The following is a 23,903-nucleotide window of genomic DNA, read 5'->3' as shown; positions in this document are numbered from 1 at the left end:
CCACTTCTCTGTAGGATCCCGAAGTCCAGCCCCCCACTGCTACACAGAACATTGTTTGCTTTTTTGTTTAAAGTTTATTAATATTGAATGTGTACCGTGTCAAAATCGCACAAACTTCAACACGGCACATCCTTGGGTTCCCATTAGAGATGGTCCGATACCACTTTTTTGCTTCCCGATACCGATTCCGATACCTGAACTTGCGTATCGGCCGATACCGAGTACCGATCCGATACCAGCGTGTCATATATTTCATTATGTTTTAACATTTGTATACTACTATCTCTGTATGGATGTGATATGATTTCTTTCTTTGTTGTCGGTCTGGCTCAGGTTAAACTCTTTGTGAAACATGAACAAACGCAAACAAGGAATGCCCCAGAACTTTCTTTTATAGTTTTAATGAAAAAGAACATAAATAAACTACTTTAACGTAGATTTTCTTTAGGGCTTCATTACGTGGTATCGGATCGGTGCATAAACTCCAGTACTTCCCGATACCGATACCAGCGTTTTAGGCAGTATCGGAGCCGATACCGATACTGGTATCGGTATCGGAACATCTCTAGTTCCCATCAATACACCCGCCAAGTGTGAAGTATATCGGATGAACGTTCTGGAGATATGCGAAGGTCGCATACAGACAGACAGATCTTTTCGGTCTAGTGTAGGTTGCTACAACCCGTAGTTTATTTACTCAAAATCAAATTAGTTTTTGAACACATTTAAATTTGTAAGATGGCTTTTGAAGTTTGTTGTTGCACTGATTTAAAAACTGAGTTTTCATGTTGTACTTTGTTTCTTGTTTGGTTTTATTTTTCTTGCCCAGTCGTCTGCAGGGGCCAGCGGCAGCGCAGACAACCGGGGGATGAAGAGGAAAGCTGAGGACAGTGACAGCGAGCCGGAGCCTGAAGACAACGTCAGGTAAACCTGAGGGGTCTTAGTGGGGGGGGGGGGTCGGCCGGCGTGGAAGCGTGGACACATCTTGTGTTTAGATTTACAGTGAATAAAAGCGGCCGTCTGTGGAAGTAACATTTACATCTGCTTCTTGGTGATGATTACAAGATTGGCCTTTTATTTTTTTATCACCTCCAAAGTCTCATTTGTAGTCATGTGTTTTGGAAGTTTGTCCACATAAGGGCCTGAGTTACTTTGCACTATTTATAAAAAAAAAGTACTTAATGCAGCAGAACCAGAGACATTGTCTATTTTTTTTTTTTTATTCCACACATTCTTCTTCCTCCTTGTCAAAACCTGGCGCCTACATTACCCTCAATGCAGCACGCCGCAGAGATAGTAGATTGTTCCCCCGTTCTTAAGAGCATGACCATAAATCTGTCCTTTTTTAATCATTCGTTTTTATTTAAAGGTGCTCTAAGTGATGTGACACGTTTTTTTAGGCTACAACATTTTTCGTCACATACAGCAAACCTCTCCTCACTATCTGCTAGCTGGTTGAGCCATCACTGCAGCAGCGTTGGCACATAGGCTACTTCCACAATGCACATTCATGACTCAACCAGCTCCTTCTTGTCAGTTCTTGGCTGGAACACTGTTTATGTTTGGTGGTGCAGGTTTTTTTTTTTTTTGCCATTTGTGGGGCCTGGGCTGTCTACAGAAACCGTGGTTTGTTTACAGTGTGATCAGGGGACAGGCAGCTAGTGGATAGTGAGGAGATGTTTTTTACAGTGTGTTCAGGGGACAGGCAGTTAGCAGATAGTGAGGAGATGTTTTTTACAGTGTGTTCAGGGGACAGGCAGTTAGCAGATAGTGAGGAGATGTTTTTTACAGTGTGTTCAGGGGACAGACAGCTAGCAGATAGTGAGGAGATGTTTTTTACAGTGTGTTCAGGGGACAGGCTGCTAGTGAGATGTTTGCTGTATGTGACAAAAAATGTTAGAACATCACTTGGAGCACCTTTTTAACAAAAAACCTAAATCTATTTAATCAACCATACAATACTGTGATTTTTAAGTTGACCATGACATTTTTAGATCAGTCTATAAATGTGATTTTAGTTTGTTTTTTGTTTTTTCACCTCGCTGTACAAAAACAAAACCGTTTACATAACGTTTCCTCATGAAAACAATGCACTGACACTTTATGACTGACTGCTCTGACTCGCAGGATTCTCTTCAGCCATGGCACTTGACCTTTTTAAACATTTACAGGGCTCCATGGTAACGGTTGCCCGTTTCTTTTTTTTTTTTTTCAATGTGTAAAAACTTAAAACTGGAAATCTTTCACGTTAACGGCGCACATTAAAATCCGGTGATAATATGGCATGTTTTTTTTGTTGTTGTTTTTTTAAATACAGGCATTGACTGTCTGCTATGAATAATTTCCGTAGCACACTGCACCAAATTCCTAGCAACTTGGTTGCATGGCGTTAAACTATTGAATCTTGAATTGAATCAATAAGTCAGCATGCGGTTATTGCTTATTTTGAAGCATCTGCAGAGAGAATTTGTTGTTTGAGATAAAAAGAGGTATTAATATTCAAAATCTGTTTCGTGTAAGGGCTACTAAGAGTAATTTATATTGGAAATGGATTGATAAGAAATTGCTTAAAGTTGTCGGGACGTTTTGTGGAAAATTAGTTTTTTTGTACTTTGAACACTGAAAAACAAATACCAGCCTTGCTATTTTAGCCAAAAATAATCAATTTTGACACTTTAAGATCACAAGTTTTATCACAATACGATATTATTTATAACGATACCATCATTTCTCATGAAAAACTCTGCCATGATAAGATTTAAGTGATTAATATGAGACAATATCATGCCCATTTACCCGTTTAACACAATCATTGAATTAATATCAACTCACAAAAGGCAACTAAACTTAAATGACAACCAAACTTTTCTATTTAATAAAAAGTAAATATAAGGTTGGAATTTCAGAATACAGGTGCATCTTAAAGATATGTATCAATGTTTTCACTTTGTGTCGATGAGATTGGATCGTTGATCATTGAATTGATATATCGATCCAGATCAACGTACTATTGTTCGACCCTTGTGTGCATGTAGTCACTAAAATGGCTTTAAAATAAGTCTTTACAGACCAGCGAAGATGGCGTTAACAAACACAAGCAGAGAGATTCACTCATTGCCACAGTGCTGCAGCACAAGCTGTTGAAAACTCTTCTCTCTCACACACACACACACACACACACACACACACACACCTCTGCTGAACAGCTCCCACTTCCCTCTGCACATGATTAATATGGAAAGCAGGAATATTCGAATAAATTCCTCTGTGACACACTCGTCAAAGCTGCTAAATCCGTCGGGCTAAATTGGTATTCATGGAGGCTTTCCTCTCAGGAGTCGGTGCTCCCTGCGGACCAGACAGATGCTGGACGGCCTTGATTATGTGTGCGGAACGGCATCGCCGCCCCAAATCTACCAAGAAGTCAAAGCCATTAAACTATTCCAGCAGCAGGGAGAAAGTTAATGCAGTTTTCTTTTCAGCCTATAGATGAACAGAGAAGCATTTTGATAAGCAAATGGATCGTTTAGGTACATACATTTACTCCACAAACGTGATCGTTCAACAGTGGAATACATTTACATTTCAAGGTCACAAACAGTAAAAGTGTTGGGAAAACTAATATTAAAGCCACAGCTAAGCTTAAATGCTTTTTATTCCAGCTTTCTGTGAAGAAAACGAGTTCCATCTTCTGAATAGTTTGGATCATTAAAGCATAATATATATTTTTAATATTTGTGTCCATGTGCGCTGCAGGTTGTGGGAGGACGGCTGGAAGCAGAGATACTACAAGACCAAGTTTGACGTGGACGTGGAGGATGAGGACTTCAGGAAGAAGGTGGTAAAGTCGTACGTGGAGGGTCTCTGCTGGGTGCTGCGCTACTATTACCAGGTAACACTGAAATCACTCTGTGGCTTCATTAACATGTTCTCCAGTGGTACAGACTTTAAAATGGCTTTTATATATATTTTTTTAACTATCCCAATGTTTCTGGTGACCTACGCTATCCTAGCTCTAATAATGGTGAAATCATCAGTATGTTACATGAAACACCTTGTGTTGTGGAGTGTGTGTGTGCTCGATATTCTAGTGTTCACGGTACACAAAGATAAAATCAAAGTTGGAAGACATCATAGAACGCAGATATACTTTACTGGAACTACTTGAACAAAGATGACAATCGTGACATACCATCTAGAACAGTGCATATAGCACACCTACCGGATAACCATAAAGTCACTGGTTTGGTTCCAGCCAGGGACCTTTGTTGGACCCCTCTCTCTCCCCATGAAAATGAATACTTATTATTTTATTTTTTTTATTTAACGTTGTCACGTTACACAGAAGCTTTGCTACTTTGCAAATCAAAAGTTTTCTTCCTTAACCCACAACATGAATGCTTTGCATTTTCTGTGCGGTTTAGATTAGAATAGGAGGGAAGGGACCTGAGCGGGTTTTAAAACAAACATGAAAAGAGTGCAATAAAAGAAAAGACAGGCAAAACAATTAACCATAATGGAATTGTCCTCTCAGTATTTCCAGAACCACTAAATGTATTGCAACTAATTAGAAAAAATATAACTAGTCCAGCTGCTATAAACTTTTCTGCATGTCTGTTAGAAACTGTTTTTAAAGTTGTGACCTTCTTCTCAAAAAGAAAGTAATAAAGTGATTTGTTAATTTGAGGAACTCAACCACAAAATAGATCTGTATTCAGAGATCCATAAAACATGCTGCAAAGTTTTTGGTTGTATTCTTAAAGTGCTCATATTATGCTTTTTGGCTTTTCCCCTTTTCTTTATAGTGTTCTATATCTTTTTTTGTGCACGTTATAAGTTTACAAAGTGAAAAACCCCAAAGTCCCCCAAAGGGACTTACCATCTCCAACAGAAAACACTGTTCACCAACTGCTCCAAACAGCTCTATTGTAGTCCAGCCTTTACTTCAGAGACAAACGGGGTCACTTTGGAACACACGTTATAATGCTCGCCTAGCTGCTAGCGTGGCACGCCCTCATACTCTGCTTCTGACTGGCTAGTAGTCCTTACCTAGGTACTGTCAGGGCACACCCTCATACTCTGCTTCTGACTGGCTAGTAGTCCTTACCTAGCTACTGTCAGGGCACGCCCTCATACTCTGCTTCTGACTGGCTAGTAGTCCTTACCTAGCTACTGCTCATGTGCGACTCCCAACAAATTGAACAGAAGTGAGATGTCTCACTCTGTAGCTAAAACCGAGAGCTCAACACACAGTGTGAAAAGTGGAGCTGCAGCAGTGTGCAGTACAACAAAAATATGGTGATTTTTGAAAATTAAACCATGTAAACCTATTCTGATATAACCTGTAAATAGAATTATGAACATGAAAATGAGCATATTATGAGCGCTTTAAGTTTTTAACCATATTCAGTTTACAGTTGATCATCTCCGATCAAACTGACTCATTCTGTCTAAAATAAAAAAGACACAGAATGGACGACCAACCGTGCGACAGGTTTTTTTTTTTTTGGTTGAAAGTCAAGAACTCCTTACTGTCGAGTGTCTCAACAAATAACCCTCCACACCGCAGAGATATCACTATCTCCACTTTGTTTGCAGTGTGATTTATACACTAAATCATTTTTATTGTTGTAAAATATTGATCTTCATCTGAAAATGAAATTATCAGCTGTGGGCCCTCTTCAGAAGAGCCAGGGGCGTCTTGGGCTGAGCCAGGGGGGGATTTGTTCGTGCTGATTGTGAGCTGTCTATATGCACGCTCGGTGTTGACTCCACATGTTCGCCAATCCAAAGCCCCTCTCAGGGGGCCGTTCTGGATGAATTCATTAGCGGGCCCTCCGGACGGGGACGTGTCTGCTCTCTGCTGCAACACATTCACGGTTCTGTCGCCCCCCCCCACACACACACACACACACACACACACACACACACCCGAATTACGGTCACGCACACCTCGCCAAATGATCCGAGCGAGGTTTATCCAAAACACTAAATATTTAAGTTTAACCCCTAATGAGAAGAGTTTACTAAATAATAGGACTGAGCAGCAAAAGAGTCAACTTTCCTGATTTTAATCCTAATTTTGTTGAAAATGATCCAACATTGATTCTTAAAATCTCAAGTTCAGACTTTGTGTCTGTGTCGTTATGTCCCGGCTGTGGTTCCTCCTTACATACGGTAGCTTTATTGTTTGTGGTTGCCTAATTGGTCTTTTGTTTTGTATTGGGTCCACTGAATTGCAGCTAATGCCGTCTAACACAACAGGCCTGTAAATAAAATCAATCATCAAGGTTATACATTTTTATTTTTATTTTTTTTTATTTTTATTTTTTCAACTTTATGGTCATTTGTGCTACTGTTGATTTGTATTAGAGTATAGTGAGAGGTGTTTAAACTAAATATTAGCAACACCTTTTTAGGAGGATTTCTTTCAGATGTCATCACTTTTCCAAGGATTTATCTATAATTTGCACTTTAAACATAATGTCATATTCAGAGGTTCAAAAAGTTTTCCTTTCTTGTGGAGTAAAAGTAAATTTAGGTTCCCAGCACTCAATCTGAGAAGTGTGTATGGGATAACGTGTTTTATTCTGATTTACTTAAACCTTTTTTCTAATTTCAATTAAAACAAATTGAATCTAGACTTGGATCGAAATCAAATAGAATCAGCAGATCATCACAGGTCTACTTTAATCGACAGCTTAGATATGACTTATTAATCATGCATTTGGTTATATTTGGTTTGTAAAGGCCACTTGGTTTCAATTTAAACATAACAGATGGTCCTTAAAAGTTCTAGCCAACCTGTGTGAAACACAAATATTTTCTGTTTTGACACTCGTCAGTAGATCCATATATAAAATAATCAGACTGATATTCAGCGTGATGAGTTGTGTTCCACTGTTACATCCGACAAAACTCTTCATGTATAAAACTTACAACAACTTCTTTTATTGTTTAGCACTGGATTTAACTAAAATTTGAATTTAAATCATTAAGACTAGAGCTGAAATTGTTAATTAGATGGATTGAGAATTAATCAACTATTTAATGCCCAATTGATTGTTTCATGTCAAATTTGCTGTTTGAAGTTTCTCACGTGATGATTAATGTTTCTGTTTTTATATATGAAATACAATACAACTTTTATTGTCAGCCAGGGCTGAAATTCTTTTTGCATCCTGGGTAGCTCATATTTAAAAAATAAAATAAAAAAGGCATAGATACACATGCAGACATGCATAAGATGAATAACACCAAAGGACATCCATGAAACATTATCACAAATGACATAAACACCCAAGTAAGGAAACCAAGCATACATGTATAACAACAGAAAATGACATGAACACGCACACAGGCAAGATCTTGGAGACTTGTAACCCTGAATAAATATTGCACTGGATTTAATGTAGCTGGTTTAACAATAGGATAGATTGATGTATGAAAGAGTTTTTAAGTCTGATGCGATTGAAGGCATGAACTCTAAAGCATCGGTTTGAAGGCAGAAGCTGATATTCTCTGCGCAAAACATGTGCAGAGTCATTTGAAATATTCCTGGCCAGTCTGAGCATGCTATTATTGTGAGCTTCCTTGAAAGGAGTGTGCTACAGGTAGTCCTATAATCTTTTAATTTGATCAAATAGCTCAGTTTTATTTTTAACTGATATACAGTTAAAGTAGTACAGTAGAGCTTGATACCCTGAATTACTGATGTGAAAAACAAAGACGTTTTTTAGCTACCGTTGTAATTGACATAAAGTTAACATCTTTGGGTTTTGGACACTTGGTTGGCCGTCACCTTCCCGTTTTATAGACTTAATAAATCTCAAAAATAATTGATGATAAAAGTATTGTATTAGTTGCAGCCCTAAAGTGGGCAACAGAAGTGTTTTTTTTATTTTTATTTTTTTTTTAAACTCAAAGCCTCAATAGGATTAAATCCTCCACGGGAGACTACAGCTTTTCATTGCACTCGTTGATTTCCTTTGATAACATGCTGAGCTTTTCTACTTGTCAGATGTTATGAAACATGACGGTAAATGTATTTTTTTTTTATTATTATTTGTATTGTTTCGGTTTGTGGTCTTTGACCCCGCCGGGCCAAGGTCACAAATGAATTTCTCCTCGGCACAAAACATGTCGTCACATTACCATAAATGATCTGTGCCATTATTTTGAGCGTGGAGATTGGAGCCTCCTCCAGCTTTTATCATGGTAAAGTCCCATATTATCATTTGAATGACCATCTTTAATAATAGAGTGGCGAGATTGGCTCAGCTGTGAGGATTGGTGGATTTATCAGAGAGGGTCTCATTTTTCTCAGAGGTGGATTGTGGGAAGTGAAGGTCGTTGTTCAGTGCGATACGTGTTTATTCAGGAAGGATAAGTGGTCCCGAATGCTGGATCTGCAGGCTTTAGATTTCTAGCGCTCCTCTTCTTCTTTGCTCTCACATAAACATTTGAAAAAACCCGCAGAGCTGAGGAGGAGAATGGTTTTTGAGATGCAAGAGCCTCTCAGCAGGTGTTGGGGAATATTTTGTCCCCCAGACGCTCAAGGGTTCACGGTACAGTCTATTTTTCCAAGGACTGGATCGGTTTCAGCTCCACTGTAGATCAAGCAACATAAATGGGACCCCCCCCCACCCCCTCCCCCCACGACATCGAAGTTTGAAAGGCAGTATAACAGTTTGAAACACACTCCGTCTGATCAAGTTTCAGGTTTTTAAATGTCAGCGTAGCCACGTCTGCTGATCAGATTGGATTTAAAGCTTTGGGCTGCAGGGGGACATTTGTGGGGGGGAAAAGGGCAAAGAAAAGCCTTTTTTTTTTTTTTTTTTTTGGGGGGGGGGGTCAGGAAATTGCTTCCAAGTCACTTAAAATGTTCTGCAACACAAAGAGAAAAGCAACCAATCAGAACCAGCATCTAACTGTTGGCTGTAGAGCCAACATTAAATCAAACAGAATTTAGTTGACAGGTGATTAAATCATCACTTAAGTCTTTAATCAAACAAAAAAGGCCAACCATTTTCTGGGTCAGCTTCTCCTTTTCTGTTTTATAAAATAGATATCTTGCGACTGTGGACAAAACAATTTGAGGACAGCTATGGAGAACTATAATGGATAATGTTTTCCGATTTTCTGACATTCATCTAATAGACTAAAACAATAAAAAAATAATCCAAAGATCAATCATTTCTGAAAATTAATTGTAAGTTGCAGCCTTGGTTAAATGCTAAATGCACAGGCTGTGCAGCTCCCGGCCTGTTTGGGATTTCTTCTGACGTGTGAAGTGATATTAAAGTGTGTGATTGTTTCTGTGTTGATGTGCAGGGCTGTGCCTCCTGGAAGTGGTACTTCCCGTTCCACTACGCGCCGTTCGCCTCCGACTTCAAAGACATCAAAGGCATGTTCACCGACTTTGAGAAGGACACCAAACCGGTAAGAATGGACTAAACCCTTACTTCTCTACTACTTCTTCTTTCTTTTGTTGTCCCTGTTCTTTTGTCTCCTCTCCACCTCCAGATCACGATCTTACAAAGAAGAGTTTTTTTGTTGAATAATTACAATCAAATGCTAGTAAACTCATTGCAAAGTGAAGCCATTTTGTGTGATGCCATCGTGGAGGCGTTATTCTAAAGATCCACTAAAACGTATCTGCTTGTCCTGCCCGCCTTTTTAAAGCTGGGGTTGGTAGTTTTCGGGGAAAGGCAAAAATAAACGACAGGATTGTAAAACCCTTCCCTCCTCCTGCAGCTCTCCCCTCTGTCGTCAGCACCTCTCTTCATACAGTAACCTGTACTAGTCATTCATTTCAATCATCCCCATTGTCACTGTTATCCCGATGCTGTTATATAACCTGTTTTCTTTGTAAAGCCTATTTGAGGTGACCTACTGTGATCTGAGGCTCTAACTCGCTACAGAACATGAACTTCAATTAGCCGCAGCTGTGAGCTACGGTTAGCGGAAGGCTGAACTATTAGCAACATTTTCTCTCCATCTCCTGATATTGACCCTTTATTGCCTTTCATTGTCAAACACTCTTTTCGACTCTTTGAGAAGTCAATCTTCCTTTTATTTCGGGTTGCTTTGCAGTGTAGGCAGTTGTTGCCAATGGTGGAATTGCAACTTTCAGTATCTCTAGAGACGTGAATTTGTAGAACAGCCAATAAGATCTCTCTCGCCCTTGCTCTCGCTCGCTCGCGCCAAAAGGAGATGCACAAGTCTAGCTTAGTTTTCTATCTGATGACTTTTAATTACAATATGCTGACAGATTATTGTGGAAATGTTGCCCAATGGCACCAAATAAAATACTTTAAAGAAAAGTACAGTGCTTGAACTGAGAAGTCCTAACTATCACCTCACATTAGCACACAAATACGCGTTGATATTGTGTCCTGGATCGCAGTAAGAAGTTAAATATTGGCTGATAATAAATCGGGGTGATTTGACATCTCTCTCCCTTTCCTGGACATGAGTAATCTTCGTTACAGTGATGTTCAATAAAAACGAGACCAGACTGTTGAACTGCTGAGTGAGTACGAGTGTGTAAATTACTTGTGTTGTTGTTGTTGTGTGCAGTTCAAGCCACTGGAGCAGCTGATGGGTGTGTTTCCTGCCGCCAGCGGCAACTTCCTGCCCCCAACATGGAGGAGCCTCATGAGCAGTCCCGTAAGTGTTGAGTTCGGAAGGATGTGCAGAGAGAGGCGGACATTTTTGTGACAATTTTAGAGGTCTTTAAAATTGAGTCAAGATATGTTCGGCTAATACAGATACCGAAATATTTTTTTTACTTTTTACTTTCTCGCAGCAGAATAGTTTCTTCTTTTTACAAGTTGTAGTTTTTCAAGTCTCTTCACCTTTTTATTTTAAACACTACTTTTGACACAGGATTCTCCCATCATTGACTTCTACCCCGACGACTTTGCCATTGATCTCAACGGCAAGAAATACGCCTGGCAGGGTGAGTCACTTTCCCACTCAAAAACTCAGCTTTCATTTTTAACGGTCTAGTTCCAGCTGTTTGTATATCTTTATTGTGAATAAACACTCGTTGGGATTCTACAAGGGACCCATGATTAATTCCTTCCCATGCTGTGTTTTTGTTTGTTAAAATAAATCCAATAGTTTCTTCATCATGCCACTCAAGTGGGTGGAGCATATAACAAACACTACAAGCCCGACATGACATCATGACTTTGTGTAAACGTACACGCCACTTTCCTAAAGCCAAATGGCGTATTATCTGTACGCATTAGAGAGCTATCCGCATGTATGTCTACGCCGCGTGTATGTCTGCCGTATACAGCACGTTGCATTTTGAGCTATTCACGTGTGTCTACGCTCTACTGACAATGAGGACATATGTCATGGTAGCTTGCTGTCACGTGACTATTTGGGGAGGTGTCTGAGCCCGCACACACTATTTTGGGGATCCTATGCTATGTCAGAGTGACACAGAGACGGAGCAGGAAAGACGGCTCGGGGAATTGGCATCACGGCAAATGGGTTGGGTTTAGGAAAGAAGAACGGGACAGTTGGGTTTAGGAAAATAAGAACGGGACAGTTGGGTTTAGGAAAGAAGAACGGGACAGTTGGGTTTAGGAAAAGAAGAACGGGACAGTTGGGTTTAGGAAAAGAAGAACGGGACAGTTGGGTTTAGGAAAAGAAGAACGGGACAGTTGGGTTTAGGAAAAGAAGAACGGGACGGTTGGGTTTAGGAAAAGAAGAACGGGACAGTTGGGTTTAGGAAAAGAAGAACGGGACAGTTGGGTTTAGGAAAAGAAGAACGGGACAGTTGGGTTTAGGTAAAGAAGAACGGGACAGTTGGGTTTAGGAAAAAAGAACGGGACAGTTGGGTTTAGGAAAAAAAGAACGGGACAGTTGGGTTTAGGTAAAGAAGAAAGCAACGGTTGACTTTAGGAAACGTGACACGTGGGAAATGATCCCCGTTCTCCTGGGTGAAAGTCCTGTGTTTGACCCATCTCCCCCCCCCCCCCCCCCTTCCCTCCCCCACCAACCCCCTATGCAGATTTTCCCCTTTCATACTACTCGCAACGGCGTAACTTCACACGCAATCGCAAGTCAATGGAGGTCAAACAGCGGTGATAAACACTAAAAAGCGACTATGCGTCTTGATAACACGCCAATGGCGTGTCCTCCATACGCCACTTCATGACATCAGTCTGACAAGCCGTTAAATTCCCTTGTATGTGCTTAATTTTTGAAGGCGTGGCCTTGTTGCCTTTCGTGGATGAACGTCGGCTGAGGGCGGCTCTCGCAGACGTTTACGCTGACCTCACACCCGAGGAAGGTGAGTAAAAACATCAGTGTAAAAACTCTGGCTTTCTGTTTTGTAATTAACTAAATCTTTTGTAACAAATGTGTTTTCAAAGGTGATTGGTGTTTGACAGACGTAGCTTTCATATTTATGATTGTCACTAGGTCTGCCCTCTCTCGTAGTCGATTAGTGGACCATACGGCCGTATTGGTCTGAGTAGACTAAGATTTCTTTAGTCGATTAGGCCTTCTTTTTTTTACACTTTCATACTGAATGATTTATTTCCAAGAAACGTATGAGCACATATCTGTTAAACAAAAGATTTGAAGTGTTGCTTTTGCATGATCCTTTGTGTAGAACCTCAGATCTGTCGATTAAATCAGGTAATCTGTTAGTCGAAATCGTATGAGTGTTACCCAACTAAGATTTTCTTTAATTGGGGACAGCCCTAAATGTCACTGACTGTAAGTATCAACACGAGTCTGTCATGAAGTTAACATGTAGCAGTGAAGCACGGTGACCTGAAAGCGAATTGGAAGAAAAATGTTAAGAGTTGATATTATTCAGATTAGATTGAATTTACTATGTATAACTGAGAGGAGATTGTACTCATGTAGAGAAGTCTTAAACTAAAGAATCTTGTGCTCCAGAACTTATAACTTTTAATAATAGGAAAACTTCAGTTGTAGCTTTTCTCTTTTTAGTTATGAACCACAATCATTTACATTTTATTGTTTAATTATGGGGCAACTGTACGGTGACACATTTCAGATGAATGTTTAAAGTTTTATTGGGACAAACTCAAGACCTCTAACAACCATTGAATATACTTTGATTGTACGAGCTGCTGTCACCACAGGGAAGAAAACAATTTGATTCGATGAAAAGTACCTCATTTATTTAACATAAGACAGTTTTCTCTCTGTTTTGGATGATGAGTATGTCCAAAAAACATTTACTGTTAGCTCATCTTCTTTCTTCCTTCTCTCCTGCGGACTTTGCTTATCTGTTTCTCTTATGTTGGTATTTGAGACTTTTCTCATCTTTCCATTCGTCTGTCCTCTCATCTCATAATCTCTCCGTTCTTCTACCATCCAGTCTAGAACAATTTGATATCAGCGGTCTGCCCAGTAATGGCTGTTTTTCCCCTCCCTGACCACAGCCGCTGTCTGTTATCTGTTGCAGTGAGAAGAAACAGCCTGGGCAGCGACGTGATGTTTCTCGGGAAGTCTCACCCGCTCTTCGACTTCATCCACGAACTCTACCGAACAGAATCTCACGAGGTAACAATAAATTCAAATCAAACTGTCTTAGGAAATAATTTTGTCAGTCGATGCACTTTTAAGGCAGCGTTCAGACAGCCTGTGTTGGCCGTCCGACGGTCAGGCAAAAATGCAGGTCTTTCCATGCATTTTGAATGGGCGCCGCAGGGGCGACACTCAAAAAAACGCAGCGAGCCTGTGGCAGAAAAGTTGAGACCGACCACACGCGACCCCACGTCACGCTGCGGTGGCCAATCATGTAATCGAAGAACAGACTTGTCAGTGTTTTGAATATTTTTCAAGTGGTGTAATGCATCGTGCAGCTGACAGCCTCCCGTCTCAGCTGACCTGTCATCTTAACACGTGTCTGTAGTAGTTGTAGTAATAATAATAATAGTCTCTTTCTGTGGTTCTGTGTTAAAGATCTGCATTACTTCGTTCTGCTGCAGATGTTTGTGCAGCTGAGCAGGTGTCGTCTGAGTCGGATTTGGTCTCGTTGATTAATGCATTTGTAAACCAAAGCAAATTGTTGTTCAGCCTAATGTTTACTCACTGGGTGAATACTTCTTAATGAGCATTTCTGAACCGTGACTCAAAACAATACAGCAGCGTGTAAAACTGCAAACTTTACCCAGGACTCGTCCGATTTGGCTCAAACTAGACGAGACCGATACATCACTGCACATATGTAAAGACGGATTCAGCATTTTTTAAATTCGTAAGCATTATCAAGTGGTTTCTTTCTTAAAACAAGATACACGTGAAGTTTTGTTTATCTACTCAACTGTTAAGTCAAACAAGATACTGATGACTTATCTATTTTAGAGTTTTACTAAAAGTAGAGCTGAACCTGTAAAGTTTGTCCTGATGGAGGCACCAGATATACCTTTTTATAGGGTCATCAAAATGTAAAAAGTTTACTCTCTGAGGAGCAGGAATGGGATCAAACATTTTGCAGGGTTTTTCCTACAAAGTTTTTTAGGCAAAGCCCCCAAGTAGTTATGGGCATCAACCTAAGAATGGTTGATGAATCAATGTGAGCATCAAAACTAACTAAATTACTTTTCTCAAATCTAATGATTGTAGTTGGTTCCCAAACCTAGGGACAACGCTGCAAATGTTATCGGACCCAATGGTTAAAATTCTAATCCTAATAATAATTGGGTCGTTTTTTTTTTTTTTTTTTGGGTGTTTATTATTTAAAAAACTATTTTCTTGAGGGAGGACCCCTAAACCCTGCCGCAAAATACGTGCAATACAAGTCTTCCACAAACCTGGGGTAAAATTACACAGTTGGTGTGTTTCCATCCATCCAGCTGCTTTTTCAATGTGCGCATAAAAACGTGAGTGGAAACGCAGAAACTAAAAATATCACAAACAAGTTTTTACTACCGCCTCAATCTGTAGATACGCACGTAAAATGGAATAAAATGGACTCAAAGCCTAAGAACACATGTTGGGTCACGATTACACAGAAAATACGCGCTCTTAGGCCGGCTTCACGCTGTCTGCATGGCGCGAGCGGGTCAGCTGCACGGCTTGTCTGTTTATATTTCGGCTCCCATGTTAACAGGTTGCACACTGCCTGCGTGACGCGCGGCTCGAGCAGCGCCGAAAACGCATGCATGCTAGAAATAGAACCGACATTTGAAATAAATGCAGATATAAATGTCATTTAAAATAATTATCGATTTTCAAATATTGCACCTGTCAATACAAAACGAAATATTCTGCAACCTGTTTTGCCGTCAATACTGCCGACGTTGTCTTAGCTGTAATCAGATCAGTATGTATTTATGATTTAACATGAAGTACACTACTGCTTGAGTGCAGTAAATCGATGAGAAACGTATGTGTACAGACGAGGCTAGCAGCAGCGCCGCGTCAGACACGTTTCTGGTGTGCAAAGACATAGAAAAATCCACGCAACAGAAACGCCACGCTCACGCCACGCAGGCAGCGTGTGGCCGACCTTACACAGCCTGTACAACAACAAAAAACGTGACTGAAACACCTGTTGTGTACACGACGTTCCATTATTGATATCTTCTGTGCAAAGCTGACACATTGTCCGAAAGAGTTCATCCTCTGGGGATCCTAAATGTGATCAGTAAATTTCATGACAAGTATGTTCTTGTTAGCAGGACAAAATCACCATGAAGTAATTCTCTATGATGCACATTATCTAATGAAGTGTGAGGATGAGTAATAGTTTAGTGTTGAAGCTAAAGTGGCTGGATATTCTGCTAGTCAGTAAATCTAATTACCATTTATTACTTGAAACAAACTCCACTTTTCCCTCCGTTAGGACACTGAGATCCCCGCAGAGCTGTGCCATGGAATCCTAGGTACATTAAATCTTGATGACAACCCTATTTTACCAGATAAGTAAGGAAACGACTGCTTTATTCTCACTTTTGTACATTCAGTCTTATGTTTTTTGACAAACGTTTACACACTGAAGGTGATCCGGTTCAAGTGTGACCACACCGACTTGTTTATTTACTTGTTTTCTGATTTATTCCTCAGGCCAGTCACTTCACCCATCCCAATGCTGCGTGACATTTCACAGAACACTGCGATCGGGTAAGCACCGTCTATCATCCACATTAGTTCCACGGTTTGTGACCGTTAAAGTCTTAGGAGTGGAACAATGTGTCTTATTTGTAGTACTTTTGTTCCAGGTTGAAATAATCAACATTTGAACACACTTCTCAGACATCATAAATTGATTTATATGTTTAAACAGATAGTAATCATGTCAGTTTGGGGTTAATTCACTGATACTGTTGCAGCTTGTCAGGCTGGATCCTGTTGTATTTATACATGCACTACCTGTCAAAAGTTTGGGGTCACTTAGAAATTTCCATTCAGTCGAAGCCTTTTGCAATTATGTAAGCACATAAAGTAATCTGAAAACTGAAAAACCAATGCAGCTGATCTCAGCTGGTATTCTGTGTGTAATGGAGTGGAATGGACATTTCTAAGTGACCCCAAACTTTTGACCGGTAGTGTACATTATGCTTAAAGTTGGGCTGTTTTTTTTCCTACTTGAACGCCAACTCTGCATGCGGTCGTCTGACTGGAATAACTAGTGCTTAAAGTATAGTGTTAGTATAAAGCTGATGTGAAATATGACAGGAGGTGGACATGATAAAAAGGAACACAGCAAATCCTTTATTTTTTTAAGCTTATAATTGGCGATGCAACGAGTCATTATAGGTTGATCTGTTCTTTATTTTTCAATTATTGGTGTAAATGTTTAAGGTCAACATGATGTCTTAAAATGTCTTGTTTTGTCCGACCAGAAGTCTGACACTCAAAAATATTTTGATTTATAAAAAGGAGCAAAGCAGCAAATCTTTACATTTGACACGCTTAAACCAGAGACATTTTTGGCATTTTGTCTTGATAAAACTGCTGAAATAATAAAAAACATAAAAAACAACTAACATTTAAGTTTTGATAGTAAGTTGGTTCAATCATAGATCCCATCACCAATTGGCACACAGCTAGACGGGGTCTTATACAAGTGTGCAGCCTTTCTCTGAGAGAGAAAAGAAATTTAGGAACGTGGAAAATGACGAGGTGAAGTAGATGAGGCAGGCTGAGAAAGATAACCCCTCATCACGAGAATAATCCACTACATCGAACATCACAAACTCCAGCTCTCTGTGTTGAAAGGGAAGATTCTTCCTTTTTAGAAATGTGAGCTCATGGAGCTCTTTTTTTCCTCGGTTGAAAATGATTTTCTTCTGCTTTCCAGCGTGAAGTTCAAGGATCCCCACTTTGCAGATGGCTTTGTGTTCAAGGCGGTCCTCCTTTCTGGAGCCAAGTGAGGGATTTTTCTTTGTTAAACTTTATCTCAGTAATGCTTCATCCAAATATTAAGCCACTTTTTTTTTCAGCTGTGGAAAGAGGTTTTCATTTTGCACCCATCGTTATTAAAGGCTGGAGATATTTAAAAGTCTCAGTAATGTCAGTTTTATCAAACAAACTGGAGCAAATCCATTTGTTGGATACAATAATTGTGGGTTTTGGGTCTTTTTATGGGATTTGTTGACAATACTAGAGTATAGAATAATATATCGCCAAACAGTACCTGCAGTACACTCCTACTGCTGCTACTCTTAACTAGATGGTTATCTTTTATACAAGGGACAGTGAAAAAGTTAGTGTCCAGTTTTACTCACCTGCTGCTGTTCTAAGAGGCAGTTGTGAATTTCAGTTTGAAGGTTTTTTGCATCATTTCCTTTGGACAATTTTCATCTAATGGTATTGTCACTATTATTAATTTTTGTTTTTATTACTTAATAGTCCATCAGTTGTTGTTGTTTTTTGATAATTGTTTATTCCATGTAGATGTCTAAATCAGGGGTCTTCAACATTTGTTTTAGCCAAGGACCACTTAACTGAAAGCGAGACGGAGCAGGGACCCCCTATTACATATTGTATAAAATTAAGTTGCATATTAAACTACAATAACTTGTCATCATATATATATATATATATATATATTATATATTTTCAAAAAAATCTCTCTCGCTAGCTAGCACAGTGAATCCTTAGGATGAACTGTATCTGTGGATAGTAAGCCTATCATCAGTGAGCTTTTTTCACAAATAGGTTGATTTATATTTGCTGATAATATGCTTGATTCATGTGAAGACATTTTTATTTTTTTTAATAAAAAATATAAATAATTTGGCGGCCCCCGTGCAATAATTCTGAGGACCCTCTAGGGGTCCCGGACCCCCTGTTAAAGACCTCTGGTCTAAATAATAAGTTAGAAGAGCCCACAGTGATGTCTTCAAAATGCCTATTGTGTATTTTTACCTAAAATAGTCTTTCGTTTAAAATAACCGGGGTGGGACAAAAGTACACCAACACGTTGTTTGTGGGATAATAATTTCATATTCATTATTCATCATAATTTGAATGAATTTTCTTTTTCAATGAATTGACATTTATTGGTATATTGAGAAAGATCCGCTTTAGCCAAACAAGAGTCTGCAGGATTTCAGTTAGAGATGACGGCGCTCTTCTCTCTGTGATTTTAAAGTATTTTCACTTAAAAAAAAAAAATAAAAATCTTTCTCTGTGCATCTTAACTCTGTTTTTGTTTCAGGATGCCCAATAAGGTCCTGAAGCCAGGGGACTGGGAGAAGGGGAACAGGGAACCATGGAGGCCCCAGCTGGGCTTCAACCAACACAGGCAGCAGGCTCACCTGGACCAGTCCGGATTCCGTGCTCTGGGGTAAGTTTCTCTGCTACTTTTACAGCCATTAAAACATTGCGGAAGTAAAAAAAAAAAATATGTATGTATATTTATTTATACATACATACATACATACATACATACATACATACATACATACATACATACATACATACATGAATGTATGATAGCTGAGTGAGTTTAGCCTTTTTGGAGGGGCAGAAGTGCACATCATTCAGAAGACGAATCAAAATGAGAGTAAAAGGCGCTGACATACCGAGCCGATAATCGGCCGTCGGACAGGCTGGTGAGGTCGGTGACTCGAGTGTGTTCCGTGCCGTCGTCCGTCCGAGGGGCCGTCAGCCTTCATTCTGGCAGATTTGACATGTATAATCGGCGGGGTGGGCACTGCCGGCAGTCGGACTCAAATGACCCATCTGATTGGTAGAGCTCTAACCCCGAAACGGGGAGCGGGATGAGCGTGACTAGAGTCTCTCAAAATCTGACAAATCTTTTAAACTGACCTTTGTCGATTTGAAATGAAGACAGATTCAGCAACTGCACGGCCTATTTCTCTCTTAAAATGTTTTCAGAAACACGTTTCGGTGAACTATTTTAGTACAATAGGAGATCGTATTCTGAACGAGCCGCCATGACAGTCTGGCTTTGAATTTCCGGAGAAATAAGACCAATGTGACGCGTTCATCCAATCAGCTGCCAGTGTTCATTTTTGGGGCGACAATACAGATTAGCGCCGCCTGCTGTTATTGAGACGTATTACGTCTCTTTGGTGTGTTCTGAGGAACTTTTTGACCAACTCGGGGAGACCGATCAGTCACACTGCCTTTTCTGCTGAGGGTCGGCCTTCTGGTCGGTGTGTCTGCAGCTTTACTTGCAAAACATAATGTGCAAAATTATTGTTTTTCTCGATTAGGTTGTTTTTGTTATCCTGAGGAGCCAAAAACGCGATCAAAATTCGCTCAATTGCACAACCCTATGTGAAACATCTTGAACACAGAAAATAATCTCCACAAAAAGCAGATTTTGAAGGTATTCCTTTGTCCATCCACAGTTGAAATGTCACCTGTGATGATTTCACGCTTATGAAATGCATCCAAAGAAACCCAGTAGTTTATATAGAAAATGGCTTTCACAAACACACACCTGCTTCTAAACCAGCCTGCAGGGTATGATGATATTTGATAGTAAGTGTTAAACAACTCAGTATTCATATCTGGGAGAAGAGTACAGTGTTTTAAAATGGAAAATGTGTTGAAATGTTTGCACCCCCACCCTCCGAACGCTCCCCATTAACCAGCCATCCTTGATTATGATCTAAGCTCTCTCCTCCACACATTGATATTATCATTAAGGAAATGCGAATAATTGAACATCTGGCTCGGTCCGACTGTGGCGTGTTTGGGAATTAATTATGCAGGGATTTGAAGAAACAGAATGTATTCCAATTTTTTATTTTTTTTTCCTGCAAAACTAAGTCGTTAATTCAGTAATTCAGGCAGTTATGTGCCTTGATGGGGCCAAACAGGCAGGTGCTCAGAGGATGGTGAGCAGAAAAACCTGGAGAAAGAACCTGTTAAGAAAAAGATCATTTTTTTTATTTTTTATTTTTTTTAATTCTTTGATTTCAAACAATTGACTGAGGGATGAGTGTTAAGTCCAGTCTGAGGCAATAAGCCAGCTTTGTACACCTCGGATATGATGGAGACTTCTGTCTGGAAACAGCTACTGAAGAAACACAAGTTTTGCAGTTATCTTTTGTATATATTTGTAATTAAGTATCGTAAACTAAATGGTAAATGGACTGCCTTTTTTATAAAGCGCTTTTATCAGCTGCGGGCCTGAGCATCAGGAGCAATTTGGGATTCAGTGTCTTGTACAAGGACACAACGACATGTGGACATGTAGAGCTGGAAATCAAACAGCCATCCTTCTATGTCAAATCGTATAAATCTGCAGGACTGTGTTTAGGATTAATACAAACATCAATAACTTTGAATTTGAAATTTCATAGTAGTTTAAGAAGAATATTAAGAATATCCTATTGTAAGATCTGCACCAGTTTATTTGTTCCGGGCTGTCAGTATCCTTAAACAATCTAAAAAAATATCACAATGTCATTAGTTCAACAAATATCCAGTCCAACCTGGACTGTAAGTGACTGATGGGAGCAACAATCTTTGATCTTGGTCCAGTATTAAGAGGGATCACTGCAGTCGGCAGCAGCGAAACAAGCTACAATGTAAGTTAATAGGGCAATTGTCCAGCTTGTATTTACCTTCACAAAAGTGCTCGTTTTGCCGCTGACAGACTCCGATTATTATTCTAAGAGTCTGACAACATTATGGAAAGGATTTCTAAGGAGGTCGATCTTTCTGTTAAAGAGTAAGATCCTTTTTTTAACCATAAAAACACACCAGACTCCATGTACTCAAAGTAATTTTAACATCGTAAAATACACTTCATTTAAAGTCAACAGAAACAAAATAAAACTGTGAAAAGTTGTTTTTGGTCATCTTTCCACTTTTCCAACCATCACAACTCTAGTTTTGGTTGAAATAAACACATAGTTTACTGATTTACATGTGAAAATATGGTTGCTCTATACACGCTTAAAGTATTGTTTTTTTAAATGGAGTCTGGTGGGTTTAGTGCTAGCAACCTCAGAGCTGTTTCTGGTTAAACAGAAAGGACTCAAAGAGGTTTTAAAGGTCTATCTATGAAGGGATCCTTTTCATAATGTTGTCAGACACTTAGAATAATAATCTGAGTCTGTCAGCGGCAAAACGAGCACTTTTGTGAAGGTAAATACAAGCTGGACAATTACCCTGTTAACTTACATTGTAGCTTGTTTCGCCGCTTCGACTGCTGCGATCTCGCTTAATACTGGACCAATGTCAAAGATTGTTGTTTCCCTCAGTCACTTAGACACAAATACATAGGAAAATAGGTTGAAAAAAACGGTAGTTACCCTTTTAAATGTCAAAACATTTCCTTACAAGTTTGTCAGAAATCTTCTCCCTATTTGGCGTTTAGGTCTCAGGGTGTGTTGCCAGTTGCGCGGACCTTGACCTGCTGACCCCTGACAATTAAAAAATAAAGTCTAGGCATGTATCTTGTGTCATCTGGCAGGGCGCTGCTGTGATCACTCGGATACATGCAAGCGCTCATTCCTGGTAGATTACTGTGTAACTTGAATGTATTAGTATTACTACTCTTTACCTCACGATCCTCACAATACTAGTTTTCAGTCTGAACACACGGTTTAAACCGTCCACCCGTTGAAGCATAAAAGAAGCTTCAACGTAGTGCTGGGAAAAAAATCGATTTGATTTAAAAATCGAGTTGGTAGGTCAAATCGATTTTTTTTTTTTTTTCTCCCCCTCTTCAGTATAGTATATAGTATAGTACATACATTTTGCATTCGCCAGATCTTCCTTCATGTTTTCCGTAGCACGCTCCCTGTGGCGCAGCACCTTGGATGTTTAACAATCTTTGTTGCACACTGCACAATGACTTTTCAGTTAGAGAAAGGGTTTGCCTTTGCAATTTTGTTCATGTTGATGCACTTTAATTAAATACAATAAATATATATTTTTAAAATATATTTACAGTTCGCAGTTATTTCAAACAAAAAACAAAAATGAAAACCGATTTTAGAGGATTTTCTGCCCTGACCAGAAGTGCAAACACTGACTACTATAAACACGTTTGTGTATAAAGATGATTAAAAACGTGAAAAATCTTTTGTTGCTGTGAGTTTGATTCTTACAGCACAACTTCTTCTCTCTGTTCCTTCAGCCACAGTCTGAACAGAAACCAGCACGGCGGACAGTACAGCAACGCCCCGCCGCCGAGCAACTACCAACAAGGAAACTACCGTTCTTCACATAGGGGCGGCCACCAACCTTTCCAACGTAAGAAATGCACACACACACACACACACACACACACACACACACACACACACACACACACACACACACACACACACACACTACTTACATACACTCACACTTTGAATTCATACTCTGCTGTATTTGAACCACAGATTAACATGGGATTCATTTTATTGGTTCGAAAATCTTGTGTGGCCTCTACACATTGTCTATTAGCTAAATATTTACGCATGACATTGAAAATCTTTTAGATAAAATTAAGCTACACTTTCCCCACCACAACAAACACTTCCTGCCATTTCTCTCTCTAACTCTCACTCACTGTTTTTAACTGCTGTTTTATGGCAACAAGATACCTCTCACAAGGTTTAAGAATGGGACTTCTCCATGAGTGAGAGTTGGTTAGATATGATAAAAAACCAACCGGATCAAGCGACCGGTACAGAAAAATCTTCCCATATCTCTGTAGGGTCCCTTTCAGAATGTAGTCTGACGCTTATAATAACGATCTGAGCCTGTCAGCGGCAGAAACCTTTAGTGGGCGTACATTGACGTTGCACCATGCTCTAATGGATTACATTGCGGCCCGTTTTGCGGCTGCTGCACTCACTCAAAAGGCTACTGGACCTTGCCCACTCTTTCTGCATCTCTTTTATCACATTGTCTTTCATCAAATGATGTCAAAAACAAACCATGCAACTTTATAGAAGTGTGATATTCGAGATTTTGCCACACCTGTTTGTTCTGGTCAGAGGAGTAAATGGCAAAACCAACACAACTTTACAATGTAACAAACGTATTCCGATGAGCCGGACAGATTCAGATGTGGTGACAGAAACGGTTTATCATAATCAGCTTTGAACGGACATTGGAGACTTTGACAAAAAGAAAACAAACTTATTGGTTAAAAGTTTTGTAAAAAGCGTGGTAGACCTTGTTAAACTTCTGCTTCCAAGACTGTGAACGAACTCTAAAATTGTGCGACTTGTTGGATTCGCACCTGTAGCCTTGTACTGAACAATGCAGTGTGATGTTCTTTATTTTTATTACAACTATACTTATTATACCAGTCCCGTTAGAAGCAGCTATAACGTTTCCTTTTCACAATTTCTGCCTCTTTGAAATGTTCTACCGGTCATGGAAAGGGAGGTCACTTTGAAGCTATGAAAGTATTACTGCTTAGAGTGATAAATCAGAGCGGGTATTGTGATGTGGTTCTTTCAGTC

At 39.6% G+C, this 23,903-nt stretch overlaps 1 protein-coding gene across 4 annotated transcripts in view; it reads left to right on the top strand.

Moving 5' to 3' along the window:
* xrn2 (5'-3' exoribonuclease 2) overlaps positions 1 to 23,903 on the top strand; it is a 49,426-nt gene that overhangs the window by 11,794 nt on the left and 13,729 nt on the right. For all 4 annotated transcript variants that reach the window (XR_005637000.1, XR_005636999.1, XR_005637001.1 and 1 more), the window contains exons 17-28: positions 830 to 924; positions 3,757 to 3,892; positions 9,334 to 9,441; positions 10,582 to 10,671; positions 10,891 to 10,963; positions 12,230 to 12,313; positions 13,466 to 13,563; positions 15,851 to 15,930; positions 16,072 to 16,128; positions 17,309 to 17,377; positions 18,671 to 18,799; positions 22,580 to 22,695. Coding sequence is in view for 1 of the 4 variants with exons in the window: in XM_039782186.1 (XP_039638120.1) it covers positions 830 to 924; positions 3,757 to 3,892; positions 9,334 to 9,441; positions 10,582 to 10,671; positions 10,891 to 10,963; positions 12,230 to 12,313; positions 13,466 to 13,563; positions 15,851 to 15,930; positions 16,072 to 16,128; positions 17,309 to 17,377; positions 18,671 to 18,799; positions 22,580 to 22,695 (1,135 nt within the window). In the remaining 3 variants the exon portion in view is untranslated. The remainder of the gene's footprint in view (positions 1 to 829; positions 925 to 3,756; positions 3,893 to 9,333; positions 9,442 to 10,581; positions 10,672 to 10,890; positions 10,964 to 12,229; positions 12,314 to 13,465; positions 13,564 to 15,850; positions 15,931 to 16,071; positions 16,129 to 17,308; positions 17,378 to 18,670; positions 18,800 to 22,579; positions 22,696 to 23,903) is intronic.

The sequence above is a fragment of the Perca fluviatilis genome, chromosome 18, assembly GCF_010015445.1.
Source record: "Perca fluviatilis chromosome 18, GENO_Pfluv_1.0, whole genome shotgun sequence".
In the NCBI taxonomy this organism is placed as follows: domain Eukaryota; kingdom Metazoa; phylum Chordata; class Actinopteri; order Perciformes; family Percidae; genus Perca; species Perca fluviatilis.
Note: the sequence above shows the minus strand (reverse complement) of the source record. Positions and strands in the feature narration are given on the sequence as shown.